Source organism: Cololabis saira, chromosome 14, assembly GCF_033807715.1.
Source record: "Cololabis saira isolate AMF1-May2022 chromosome 14, fColSai1.1, whole genome shotgun sequence".
NCBI lineage: Eukaryota > Metazoa > Chordata > Actinopteri > Beloniformes > Belonidae > Cololabis > Cololabis saira.
In genome coordinates this window covers 26,471,641-26,486,545 of record NC_084600.1, presented here as the reverse complement: position 1 = coordinate 26,486,545, position 14,905 = coordinate 26,471,641, and the positions used below count along the sequence as shown (strand labels likewise).

Genomic DNA, 14,905 nt, shown 5'->3' with positions numbered 1-14,905 from the left:
TTGAAAGAGCATCATACCAGGAGCTTCAAGAGTTTTTTTTTTTTAAAACAACTTCCAACTTATTAAAAGCATTAGTTTCATCTGCAGGTTGGCCCTCCAATCACAGGTCAACCCAGCTCTACTATCTCTCTCCATGTGGTGTCATATACAGTATGTCCCTCCTAATAGTCCAGGTGATAACTGTGTACAGACTAAGTCCTAAACGAAGTCTAGTACTGGTTGCTAATATGGAGGATTTAGTTTAGACGTGCACCCAGTGCGCCACGAACATATCAGACGAAAGGTTGTATTTGATTCACAGTTGCTTCACAGGTTTATTTGTCTTAATTTTAACTCGTAATACTTAACGAAAACAACAAACTGAGTTGCTCACATCCAAACACACGTAAGCACAAACTAGCCACATACTAGGCACACGAGGCATGGTTGAAAACTGTTTGCCTCTCCAGTCAGCAGCACCTGTCTTCCCCCAGGTTAAATGGCATAATCCAGCTGACCTGGAATCAGCGGAGCCACACAGCTATGGAGCTAGAACAGTCTCATACTGTAATTCACAAATGCACAGACCCGCTTCACAAATGCACAGGACAAAATTCACACGTGCGTAGGACAAGATACACTAATGTATTTTTGATGCACACACAAATATAACCTGATTTACAGACGCTTTTTTTGTCTATGAGCTGCGCTGGGTTTGCGTGTGACTTTTGAGACTCCCCTGACGTCACTCAATCCACAAATAATTTTTTTTTAACACGGAAGGATCTGCAACCAATCAGATGTCTTCTTTTGTTTCAGCCAATCATAAGAGTGCACCCCATGTGGGGGACGATTTACTTGTAAACCAATCAGATTAAAGGGGCGTCTGTGATTGGCTAGAGCAGGGGTGGGCAGGGGTGGTCCTCGAGGGCCGGTGTCCTTGAAGGTTTTAGATGTTCCCCTGCTTCATTGCACAATGATACAAGTGACAACAGAATTGTGCAGCCCTCGATGACAAGCTGATGACGATGATTAATTAGAATCAGGTGTGTTAAAGCAGAAAAAAATCTAAAACATGCGGCCCAGAGGACCAGGATTGCCCACCCCGGGAGAGATGTTTGTCATGGTTTCGAGGCAGGCTGCCTCCATTCTGTTTGTTTCCAGGTTATGGAGAGGGTGTTGAGCATGAAGACCGGGTTTATATTTCTATTTTTTTGTACAGTGTGCCCATGACATGTTGAGAGAATACTAGCTGAGTGTCACAGAGTGTTCATGGAATTGCTTATCCCACCTTTAAGCAGAGAGTGAGTGCAAACAGTTCATTTCAAAGTTGATCTATTCCTGAAGGGAAATTATTTGTTGCAGTAGACATTTAAGTATCTTCTAAGATTAATTGTTATCGCTGTGGGAAGGAAGGGTCTCCTATAGCGGTCTGTGTTTTAGCAGATCTGAACACCGAGGTATTTATACTCTTCCACCACCTCCACATCTTCTCCCATGATGGAAAAACTGTTTGACTAAATCCTGGCTCTCCTAAAATCCAGAGAAGAAAAGCGAAGAAAAAAAAATATATAATTACACTTTGCCAATATATACGGTAATGTTAACTTTGATTCTATGTTTTACAAACTGTGTGAAAATATTGATTGACTTGTGTGTTTTTTGAGTCAGGAAACGATTTGCTGTCGATGTACAATTTCTATTTGGTTCTTCTTTTAGTCCTCACATTTGAAGGGACACAACTGTGTACACTTCAGGCAGAAGCGATAGAATTTGCATCGTCCTCGCCATTCAGTCTTGCAGTTGCCAGTTTGCATTTTGCACACTGTTGCCCGAGCCCATTTGTAGCCAGCTTTGAATACGGACCGTTTCACATGCTAAACAAGGGATGCACTTGTCGGTGGAGGTATCATACAGTAAGACCTTTGCTTCTGAGCGAAGTCCAGCCTTGCCTCATCAACCTTGCCTGTAGTTTTATGCTTGTCATATGTGGGGATGACAAACTTCTCAAAAATGCTGAGGTCTGCATCTTCTATGATAGGCTGACTGAGCTTTTTGAAGACAGGGCTCACGTCAGGGCAAACCACTCATGCTTGCTATCCAGGTTTCTTGCCTCTACCACAAAAAGCTGATGCAAAATCACAGCCAGTGCAGGCGTGAAAGAACTGCATGCCACTGGATTTCTCTGGGCCAAGATCCACCACCATATCATGAATTAGCAACCACCTAATGGACTGACCCTGGCCCTGGCCAAATTCTACCCAAATCCTTTCTATTTCTTTTAAGTTTTAAGTTTAAGTTTTATTCTTTATTTCATTCAAAAAACAAAACAATTTAATACAAACACAAATACAAATGTTCCTAACTTATGAATGAAAAGGGAGCAGAAAGAAGAAAAATCTTATCTGATCTGCCCCTTTCACAAATAACATAAATTAATAATAATTTAAAAAAAAAAACTAAGTGAATAAAAACAACTAAAATAAAATTAAAATAAGATTAAATAAAATTACCACCGCCTACGGGTATGTCAATCAAACTCAACATTTTTCGTTATATTTCCTTAACATACAGGTTTTAATTGTTCTTTTGAATGTAATGTTTGATTTGGATTCTTTGTTTTCTCTGTTCAGATTGTTCCATAAATTGATTCCTTTCACAGAAACACAACGTTCCATCAATTTTGTCCTGCATCTTGGTTTTATAAAAATCTCTGTTCCTTTTAAGTTATACTTGCTTTTTCTTTTTTCAAATCTTTTCTGAATGTTGATTGGTAAAGTTTTTTTATGAGCTTTAAACATAATTTGCAGAATACTATAGTCTACTAGTTCATGAAATTTCAACAAATTTAACTGAAGGAAAAATGGATTTGTTGGATCTCTATATCGTTTTCTACTAATTATCCTTATGGCTCTTTTTTGCAGAATGAAAATTGATTGAATATGTGTTTTACAGATATTTCCCCAAACTTCAACACAGTAGGTCAGATATGGAACAATCAGAGTGTTATATAAAATGTACAATGTACATACAATGTTCTTAAGTAAGCCCCAACAGAGCAGCTCATTTTCATCTTGTATTTCCCGCTCTTCATGCTGATTATGCAATCTACATTGCTCCACATCAGGTCGTACCTATGACACAAGAGGATATCATCGTACAGTCTGAGCCCATGGTTCTTTATATCTTACCCAAGATTGAGCTGATCCACGTCTTACAGTTTAAGATGTAATGGCCTTATAAGATTGCCAAAATCGTGCAGTTTGTAGGAACCTTCAAATGTGATTCAGGATAAAAAAGTATTAAAATTTCTTTCTGTCACCATAGCAACGTGACTGGCAGTAAAGTTTCTGGTTTGGGTTTAGGAAGGTAACCAGTAAAAGCAGCGGGAAGATGAGGATGCAGGGTGCTATTGTTGGCATCAGATTTAGAAATGCGTATTCGACTGTATTTTAGTTTTACATTTCACAAGGTTTCAGATTTCCATTTTGAACAGTTTTAAAACCCGGATAAGACGTGTAGTTCTGCCATGTTGGCTTTTATCCTGTCTTCATAGTTCTAATTTTACTTTTTTACCACGTCGACTCATGAAAGTTGTTTCTTCATCTCTGCATCTGAACTTTTAGCAGCTCAGCTACCAAGAAGACAGCCTGCTGCCTTACGACCAGGGATTCCCACAGCTCCTCGACGATGTGCACGCTCCTGAGCTCGTGCACGTGTCGGAAAAGAACCTGTCCGAGATTGAGAATGTGCACGGATACGTGTCCCATTCCCACATCTCTCCTCTCAAGGTCAGCATATCAGCCTCTTCTTTCATTCCAGATGTTTTTGTTTCTGGCTGCCATAGAAACTCAGACGACCACCTCCCACCTTCATCACAACTCAGCAGCGTTTGAATCAGAATCAGAATCAGACATTCATATCATACTGATACCAGCCTGGGAAATTGCAGTATAACAGCAGCATTATAGAATGAGAAAGAGAATGAAAGTGAACAAACCCACTTAAAAATAAAAGGTCCAGGTCCAAACAAGGAATGTAAAAGAAAAAAATATATGTAAATTATACGTACAATATACAATTCACAAATAAATATCCAGAAAAACGAGAATGAATGATGAAAAAAAAATGGAATTAAGTTCTGAAACAAAGGAGCCGTGGTATGTGAAGAAATTAAAGAAAGTAAGAAGCAGAGTTACCCAGTAGTGAGTCCAGAGTCTCTGTTGGACGGAGAAGAAGTAATGTAAAGTGCTATGGCTTGTGGTAGGAAAGGTTTCAGGTAGTGTTCTTTGTGACACCGGTGCTGCATGAGTCTCCTGGTGAACGAGCTCTGCTGCCTGTCCACTGTGTGCTGGAGAGATAACAGCAAACTTCCATCCATCATCCATATCCGCTTATCAGGATCACCAGGAGTCTATCCCACCTGCAATTAGCACTAGTCCGTCTCAGGAACACATACAGATAAACGACCACTCACTCCTATAGACAATTTATAATCACTAATCAACCTAAAAAGCATGTTTTGGGGCTGTGAAAGGATTTACCCAGAAAAACCCCTGCAAGTACAGTTTGAACATGGAAACTCTAAACAGAAAGGCCCCAGCTGAGATTCAAACCAGGAGCTTCCTAGTTGTGAGGCAAGATTAATTGAAATACATGTTAGGCGTCCCTGTTAAACAAGCCATTGTGTTGAACACGACAGTAGTCCAACACCCAACACCTAAAAACCAAAGTGAGCTGACGCAGATGCAGGGAACAGCCTAAAAACCCAGATTTGTATGCCTTGTGCAGACTACAGCCCTGCAAATGGCTTTTCCTGAAGCATGACGCTCATAAACCCAACCCTGGATCGCTGGTAGTCACAGCTTCCTTGACCCTCCAAAAACATAAATGTCACACCACACTCAACAGTTCCAGCATTAAAGCCAGTACTCGAGTTGTAAAAAAAAATCAGGGGGGATGGTGGATTTTATCATATGGGGACAGATAATGTGTGCTGATTACAAATAATATATTACAAATAATAGCAGTGACCAAAACGCCTGCAGAAATACTGCAGGAATGACATAGCAGCAGGTAAATGCAGCCTTCTGTAAGCTTTAAATATCCACTGGGCTTACACCAAATACATCAAAACACAACAATAAAAAACAGTTTTCTGAACTTATCAATATGACTCTGTCCTTCACAGGATAAGTAACATGGATCACTGCAAAAACTCACAATCTTAACAAGAATATTTGTCTTATTTCTAGTTAAAATGTCTCATTTTAGTAAAAAAAATCTCATTTACACTTTAAACAAGACTCATCACTGGAAAAAACAACAATTTTCACCTGTTTAGAGTAGATTTTCACTTAAAATAAGTAGAAAAATCTGCCAGTGGAACAAGATTTTTTTGCTTATAATGAGAAGATAAATCTTGTCCCACTGGCAGATTTTTCTACTTATTTCAAGTGAAAATTTACTTGAAACAGGTAAAAATAGTCAAATAAGTTATTTTTCTGGTGTAATTTTTCTGGTGATGACTCTAAATGTTGAATTAGCAGTAAAACCACATTCATTGATGAAATAACATAAGGGATGGAAAGGAGGGATGGCAGTTTTACAGGGGGGATGATTTTGACTGTTTTTTATTTCAGGGGGGATGCCATCCCCCCTCATCCCCCCTCAACTCCAGTACTGATTAAAGCTGTTACTTGAAAAATGACCAAGAATGATTTTGACTGTTCAATGAGTCTTTTGTTGTACATATAATATTATACATATTCATATCTGTTTCTCACACTGGTTTGGGACTTGCACTTCTCGTTGCATGCTAACTGTATTTTGTTGATTGTATGTGTGACATACAGTGACAATAAAGTTGAATCTAATCTAATCTACGGTAATCTATCAATCTTTTATTGACCCATTTTTCTTGTGGCTGCATCCTGTCGCCAGTAAGAGGGGCTGTAAGCATACTCAGCATGCCTTCCACAGTCCCTGTGGTGACTTCAGTGTTTAAAAAACAAAAACAGTTACAGACTTCAGATACAACCCTGAACATAAAGTTTTTGTTATCAGCAGTGAAGATGCTTAGACTGGGAGGTTTCTAAATATCTTTGTCAAAAGTGTGATGAGAAACCAGTTTGTTGCATAGATGTGGCTGCTACATTATTCCATGTTCCTCCATATTCCTCACTGACTAACGTGTTTCCAGTCCTCTCAGCATGTCGGTGGTAACAACTGTTGGTAACTGGAGTCTTAGTCTGCAGTCATGTGATGTCATCAATGAGCATAATGGAAAGACTGATAAATTGAGTAGATAAGGAATAATGCCATGTGACATGAAGTCATTTTTATCTCTGTCTGGATTAACTGAGACGAAAGGCTAAAAAGTCCCCTATTAAGATATTTATTGGGCTCCAGCATCAGTGCAAGTTTGATTTACCTTTCTCTGAGGTTTTTTATTTTTGTTTGTTTGTGTTTTTTTGTTAGATACGCACTTGTTATCCTCCTAACGAGATCCACTGATTTGTCTCTAATCTAGTTTTTACTTGACTGAGCGGACATCCTTCAGACATTGATTACACACTCATGTGATTTACATCAGCAACTCCAGCATCTGGCACTCTTCCTGATTCATCCACTCAAATCTTCTTTTGTGACTTGTCCACAACTCTGCAGCATCCATCTTTGTTTCTACTGTGATGTCAGAGGCAGGGTAGGGATTCAATGGCGGCCTACTTTAACCGACTGTAACTGCTGATTAATGGTCACACCCTGTCCACACCCCAGGCTGATTTCTGAAAAAGGATGGGCTAATAAAGCTGAGCCATAGGATATTTTAATTCTGCATATCCATCCATCCATTCCAACCCCGTAACATTTGTAGAGACTCACATCCGACACTTTAAAAACCCCATAGTGTACATTTCTGCCTATACTGTTCATTTCTGTTTATACATTTTATCTGTCATCTGTCATCCTACGTCACTTTTTGTAAAGATTCATATCCGGCACTATTTAAATCCTCATATTCTACATTTCTGTTTATCCCTGTTATACATTTTACTTTATTCAATCTCTCAGTTTATCTCCATATATATTTGTTTGCTTTTATATTTTTATTTTTTATCTTTATTTTTATTCTTACTGTATTGCACCAATCACCACAACAAATTCCTTGTGTGTGTTGACAAACTTGGCAATAAACCCCCTTTCTGATTCTGATTCTGATCCATGTTCTTTGGCCACCACTCAGCTGGTGACCATAGGTGAGGGTAAGAACATGGATCCACCAGTAAACAGTCTCTCTTCACCACAACAGACCATATTACAGCAGACGCTGATCCACCTGTAGAGCTCCTGCTCCATTCTTCCCTCACTTATAAACAAGACCCTGACGTATTTAGACTCCTCTACTACTATATCATCTGCAAAAAGCACATTCTCAGAGATTGAATCCAAAGGCCACCAAACTGGACCCCTCCACTCCAGGCTGCACTGGCCTTCTATGAGTCCTGATCTAAATCCTAATGAACATCTGTGGGAAGATCTGAAACATGCAGTCTGGAGAAGAAACCCTTCAAACCTGAGACAGCTTGAGACATTTGTTCCTGAGGACCAGAATAATTCAATTCAATTCAGTTTATTTGGGAAGGGACAGTGTACATTCATATACATTTAGAATTAAAAATGCAAATGCACCCAATTTTAGCTACAGAGCTAGTTTCCATTGGCAGTCCCCCGGCTAAAAATATAAAAGAAAGACAAGTTAAACAACAAGTTAGAACAAATAAAAATAAAGCGTGCAAAAAGTTTCTGTTCTTGTTATTTTGCTTCTATTTAAGATAGAAGGAACAGGAGAACAACCTGACACATCAATCTTCATACTAACACTATGGTTGCCACCTTTCAGAAATAGAAATAAGGGACGCCCTGATTTCAGCAGCGCAGGAGCCAAAAACAAAGCCCCAAAACTTCTAAACTGAATAAAAATGTGTTTATTTTATATGAAAAAACTAAATGCTTTGATTTAAAGTTTAAAGTGCCATAATAGCATTGAACTTGCATGACTGTACAGACAGCCAACCATACTAGCAACTGAAATATCCTCCTATGCTACGTATGTCCACATCAGCCCAGATGTATAATATAGCCTACAGGTGAAGAATATGGTGTAAAAGTTAATTTATTTCAATAATTCAACTAGAATATGGTGTAAAAGTTAACTTATTTCAATAATTCAACTAGAATATGGTGTAAAAGTTAATATATTTCAATAATTCAACTAGAATATGGTGTAAAAGTTAACTTATTTCAATAATTCAACTAGAATATGGTGTAAAGGTTCATTTATTTCAATAATTCAACTAGAATATGGTGTAAAAGTTAATGAAAATACGGTACAAATCGTGTCCCGTATTAGTTCAATACGGGACGCAACATTTTTTTCTCAAATAAAGGACAATTCCGTATTTTCCGGGACTGGTGGCAACACTAACTAACACGATCTTAGACATTTACATATATTACAATATTACAATAGTGAATACATTACACACATAGTTTCACATTTAGCAGTTAAAAGTTTAGGCGGTAAAGTGCCAGAGTAAGTTAAAGTGCTGGTTACGATGAATGTAATACCCGTCTAGAGGCGCACAAGTCTCACTGAGCGTTATACTCTTCACTGAATTGAAGTGACTAACTCAAAAGGTCATGAAGCTAGATGTTAAGTAGCACAGTTTCATGAGTTTGTTTTCATTTTTAATCAAAAGTGGAAAACATTGAAGACAGTTTGTGAGAGAGTGGTGTGTCCCGGCAGTTCTGACTGAATCCGTGTTTCTCTCCGTCTCCTTGTCTTCCAGGCCAGTCCTGCTCCAGCAATCATCAACATAGAAGCCTTGGACTCCAGTCCTTATGTGAGTCCTTTTTTTCTGTAACATGGGAACAACTTGGTTTTAGCAACATTAGCATTGTTAGCGTTAGCTTTGTCAGTATTAGCAACGAGCTAACCATGCATGAAGACTGAGCTTCCCGGTGTTGAACACCAGGGGGCAGAATCCACATTTTATCCAGAGTGTGTTTCAATGGGGTGTTAAATGCTTTCTTTTAATGTAATTTTCTTCAGCTGAGTTTTGGTGTGACTAAATTGTTAAAACAGTCCTACATTAATATAATTATTCACTGTAACTTGTGTTTTTTGCTTTTCAGCAAAGTTTATAGGCTTAAAAATTGAGCAAATGTGCCAGCTCATTCTCTTTTCTTCCTCCTTTTAAAAAAAAAAAAAAAAATGTGTGTCCAAAGGTCAATGGTACAGAAATCGAGTACGAGTTTGAAGAAATCACTCTGGAGAGGGTGAGTATTAATATCTCCATTTGTTTAATCTCAGAAACTTCATAAGAACCAGTGGATGAGTGGATGTTTATTCTTCTGTTCTGTCTTAAATCACATGCCTGGCAAGTTAAAAGTAACAATCCTTAATTTTGATGTGATGCAGCAGCAAGCGGTTTATACAGGGATAAAGAATAAAAAAAATCTTAATGTTGGACAAAAGTGTAGGAAAAACAGCTTTTACTTTAGCTCAGCTAAATATCTTTACTTCTTCCAACACTGGCTTATGGTTCTTCTATATTGAGTTACGGGCATAGATCTATAAAAACAAAGTCACCATTTGCTTCTAAAATCAAATCCACTGACCTAAAGACAGACCTGTATGAACAAACAAGTTTTTTGCACTTTTATTTTAAAGCAATAAATAACAAGTTTGAAGCTTTATTGTTTCAGATTTCTATGATAATTTTTTCTGGTAAACTTTTTAACATTTTAAAACCCCAGCCGGAGCCAGCACAGGCCTTTCAGTTGTCAAAGTCAGAAGACAGTGTACATCTCCTGGAGTTAAAGTGGTCTCGGATCACTGGTCCTTCAACGTTGGTCCTGAGGTTCTGGAAATTTCCCATCAAAGAAACTTGTAAACTGGTTTTTCTGGTAGTGTGTGTGGATATTTTAAATACAACAGGAAAACAACAGGAACATGCTGAGCATGCATCATCACTCCAGGACTGCTGCATCAGTCATTTCATGACGTGACAAGTTTCTGTTCATTAGCAGTGACATGAACTTCTGAAAACTGCTGCAGATACATCAATAGAAATTAAAGCTTTTTCCTGCATGGTTCCTGGTGTCACCGACTGTTTCTGTCCACAGGGCAACTCTGGTTTGGGCTTCAGTATAGCTGGAGGGACTGACAACCCCCACATTGGGGATGATCCAGGAATCTTCATCACCAAGGTCATCCCTGGAGGAGCTGCTGCAGAAGATGGGCGTCTGAGGTCAGGCACTTGGAACACAATTTGAATGGAAGGGATGGCTGGAGACATCTTCAGGAAAGTCTTCTGTCAGCATTTCATTGTTCTCCTCAGATCTCGGAATCCAGCAAAAGTAAACGTTCAGAAGTCAGCAGCATCAGCATTTAGCTAGTCTGGCATATAAACTGTCTCTAGAGGAACAGAGAGTTCAGTTTTCATGAATCAGTTTCGTACTGCACAAAGAAGTTGACCAGTACTTGTTCTGAAGTCTTAGACACCCCTAGTCTTGTTGGTTATCCATGTTTTAATGATTACTATATTTATTTTCCACTCTGTTTAAGAGGAAGTCCAGGAACCGGGCTTTCTTAAACCTAATCTGAAAGGAGCAGTGATACCATGTCAAACATCTGTATAGGACAGTCTCCTTAAATAATTAAATCTGTCCTTGATTCTGAGGGATCTCAAACTTTAGAGGTGTTTTGGGGATCTGGGGCTCAAATACCATCGGGTCCCATTAGACTTATATCTCTGGAGTTGAAGAACAGATGAGCACCTCAGACTTTTTGTTGTGACCTTTGAGATATTCCTAAAAAGATCTGTTGATGGTCCCACTGTTGACCTGTCTGGGGGAGGGACTCCTGTAGGGGATGATGTTGACCTTCTGCTGGGGGATGGGTCTACTGTAAGGGGTGATGTTAGTTACCCATAGACATATATACGTAGACGCCTCATGACATGCTGGAACGTAATCCAGCGTCGCCATCATATTGGATGGGTCTCCTCACTCCAGGCAAAATGAATTACACTGGAGTTATAGAGTGCCAGTTACAGCCAGCACACGCAAGAAGCTGCAAAACAGTTCTTTTTCAAGGGTTTTAGCTCCCCAGCCCCAGTTGCAAGCCTAACAGGGTAGTATAAGACCCTGGAATGACCTGGATTTATTTTTTTATTTATTTATTTTTTTTATAGATATATTTATTGAGGGCAATAAGAGAAAAAAAAAAAGATTTACAATAACAATAGAAATATCAATGTTTTCCCCTTTTAACTTTTCATAACAATAATTAAACAAAAAATAAATAAATAATATTAATAAGAAAGAAATAAAAATAAAATGTATAAATAAATAAATACAACAACACACCCCTCTCCCCTTCCCTCCCTCATATGGTCAGTACACTACATCATTCAAAATCATTTAGCCTCTTTTCACATATGCATAACAATACTGGAGCAAATGCATAATAAAGTAAATAATCAAGTCCTGAAAAACACATTCATTAATGCAGTAGATGATTCAGATAATTAGCTAGTCCAATAAAGGCAAAAAATCCAAAAAGAGTCCCCAAATAAGGTCTAAGTTTTTTTCTAACAGAATACAGTATTTTTTCTGGAGTGCTATATGATGCAAGTTCATTGATCCACTGTTTGAGTGCTGGGGTTTTTCTGATTTCCAGTTTTTTCAAATAAAATTTTTTGCCGCAGTACGACCTGGATTTATAATGCTTACTTTTCCAGGCCTTTAAAAAAATGTACTGAGCTGGTACAGTATATATGGGAGCTTGTATGTATGTGTTACAGAATGAAATTACATGTATAAAAACTTTCACATAATGGCCTAATGACAGCTCATGACTCATAAATTCAAATGAACAATCAAACTTGTTTCTTTATTAAAATATAAAATTAATTAATTTATACATTTATAAATATGCCATACCATATGTCTTTGTTAAAGAGCATAATACAAAGTCTTTCAGCATAAAAGTACGTATGTTTTTTGTGTAACAGCGTCCTGTATCATAACTAAATCTCTGCCGTTTGTAACAAACCAAACCGTGTGAAAATCGGGTAAAAATTCGGGGAGTTATGGATTATTGAAGTCGGGGATAAAACCTTCCTCAGTAGAAATAAATGCACTGGGGCCGCATTGGAGACCCATCCAAGATGGCGGCCGTGCTGAATGTCAGCTCCAATAGGCAGCGTCAGTCTATGAGGCGTCTACGTATATATACGTCTATGATGTTACCTACCTGCCTTGACTCACAGAACACAGCTTAACCCATTATTAGATTGAAGAAGATTGGTTTAGTGTGTTTCCTGTGTACAGAGAAGAAAGTCCTTGTGCAGTGGGTGTGTTTGAGTCCAGGATCAACTCCTGCGCTGTGCTGTTCTTCCTCTCTGAATACTGTCAATTAAAGTCACTAGGGTGACGTCTTTTAGAAAGAAAAAAAATAGAGTCTTAGAAAGAAAATATGCGGGGGAAAGGACAGATGCCATGAGTCAAAGGTAACAAAGAAGATAAAGAGAATGCTGAAGCTTCTGCAGGGCTCCACTGCAGTGTTCACATATTCTGCCAATAAAACTACTCTAAGCTGAACAATTTACAAAGCTGGGTTTTATAGAAGATTGATCAGAAGTCTGAGATTCAGACCAACCACTGCTCTGGACAATGAGAATGTGCCATGAGCCAGAAACCTCCGGTTCAGAGTCCTGCAGAAACAGTAGGAAATTATCCTGAGGGTGTTTCCAGCCATCCTTCTCAGCATATTAAAACAAAAAGACAAAAGTCATGCTCACCACTAAGAAATAAGTCAACCTAAAAGTCATAGTGTCTGTGTTTCTTTTGTATTTTCTGTGTTGTACATCTGCATTGGAAATATCTCCATCACACCTGGATGCAGTTTTAGAATGAAATATTGATGCCTTTTCCAGGGTGAACGACTGCATCCTGCGGGTGAATGAAGCAGACGTGTCTGAGGTGTCCCACAGTAAAGCTGTGGAGGCGTTGAAGATCGCCGGCTCTGTTGTTCGTCTGTATGTTCGACGTCGCAGACCGATGGTGGAGACGATCACCGACATCAAACTCACCAAAGGACCAAAAGGTGGAGTCACATCAGCTTGGCTCTGTTGACGTGCAGTTGAGGTCAAAATGTTCAACAACCAAGAACATCTGAACATTTCCACACAATACTCACCACAATTTATGAAACTTAGCAAAGAAAAACATTCTTTTAAAGTTATTTGGTTCACTTCTGAATTTAATGTATAAATGCGACCGTTCAAAAGTTTTACAACACAATTTTAAATGTTTTTTTAAATTGAAATTCAAGCTGTTCAAGTCCAATGAACAGCTTCAAATAGTGCAACGTTAAGTGTTGAACTACCAGAAGTTTAAAGAAAGGGGGGGTTAGGATACCCACAACCACAATTCAGAATTAGACTTCGGTGTGTGACGTCAGCTGTCAACCATAGAGGAGGAAGTGTGATGGTCTGGGGCGGTTCTGCCGGAACCAGGGGGACTTGTACAGAGTGAGAGGAACCCTGAATCAAAACAACTACTACAGCATTCTGCAGCACCATGGCTTAGGGCAGTGTTTCTCAATCCTGGTCCTCGTGGGCCCCTGTCCTGCATGTTTTAGATGCACCAACACACCTGATTCTAATTAAAGTTCCTCATTAGCTTGTCATCAAGGTCTGCACAACTCTGTTGATGACACAGGTACTTGTATCACGGTGTGCTGAAGCAGGGTAACATCTAAAACATGCAGGACAGGGGCCCACGAGGACCAGGATTGAGAAACACTGGCTTAGGGTTAGTACCCTCTGGTATGGGTTAGGCTTAAGCCGGGCATACACTGTGCGATTATCGGCTCGTTTTGAGACGATTTTCCAGTCGTGCGACTTTTTTTTGATCGGGCCCGATTTTGACCCAATCGTTGCTTGTGCCTCGTGCAGTGTACGTGGGGTAACGACGAGAGATTAACACCTCACGACGAGCTCCCGATCAGGAATCGTGAGGTCGCAAGAAAATCAAGCATGTTTGAAATCCTGGTCGCTCCTCGTGAAGGCATCGCACAGTTGAAGCAGCTACGACCCGATTTGCCTCATCCTTTCACAGAGAGCATGCGCAATCTCTGATGTCACTTCAAAAAACTATTATTTGCAGTTTAAGTGTTGCAAATTCACATTAAAAATCATGTTTTAATAGCAAAAAAAGACCACATTTCCACATATGGTGCGGGTCGCCGCGTACCCTGCGCCGTAGGCTCTGCGTTGGTGTAACGCAGAACCATAAATCAGCCTTACAGCGTACCCTATGCCGTAGGCTCTGCGTTGGTGTAACGCAGAACCATAAATCAGCCTTTAGTGTGTGCGCTGTCTGCTGTTCGGAACAACTCTTTTTTTCTCTTCTCATTTTGCTGGGACGTCGGGTTCCTCCGCCGAGACACAACTTTTGCGGTATGCGTTCTTTGTTGTGTCAAAAAATGATGCGCAGTGCCCACCCAATCAGAAACGGTACAGATATTTGGGGATTTTTTTAATATATATATATATATATATATATATATATATAATTATAAAAAAATAAAGGATCCCATAACCTGTGATCAGGTGGGCAGGACGCACGTTTGGGTTGGAACAGCCTACCTGTGCCCCAAAACCGGCCTCGAGTTCCAGTACACAGAGGTCCGACGGGAGGATTATGATTGTATAGTGTGAGCAGACGGGTCGCATCCGAGCATCGGCTCGTACAGTGTGAGAACATAAATCGTGGGCTCTGAACTTTTGAACTCCGCGATCTAGTCGTGCAGTGTGAGATGGGGCAGTCTCATACGATTTAAAATATCGCA

At 39.4% G+C, this 14,905-nt stretch overlaps 1 protein-coding gene across 20 annotated transcripts in view; it reads left to right on the top strand.

Annotated features, from left to right (window-relative positions):
* The window catches only part of dlg2 (discs, large homolog 2 (Drosophila)), a 94,869-nt gene that overhangs the window by 24,674 nt on the left and 55,290 nt on the right, over nt 1-14,905 (top strand). For 15 of the 20 annotated variants that reach the window (XM_061740256.1, XM_061740264.1, XM_061740259.1 and 12 more), the window contains exons 3-7: nt 3,606-3,770; nt 8,832-8,885; nt 9,271-9,321; nt 10,171-10,295; nt 12,987-13,156. In XM_061740256.1, the coding sequence (XP_061596240.1) occupies nt 3,606-3,770; nt 8,832-8,885; nt 9,271-9,321; nt 10,171-10,295; nt 12,987-13,156 (565 nt within the window). The remainder of the gene's footprint in view (nt 1-3,605; nt 3,771-8,831; nt 8,886-9,270; nt 9,322-10,170; nt 10,296-12,986; nt 13,157-14,905) is intronic. The other 5 variants (XM_061740257.1, XM_061740267.1, XM_061740266.1 and 2 more) reach the window with 1 other exon arrangement.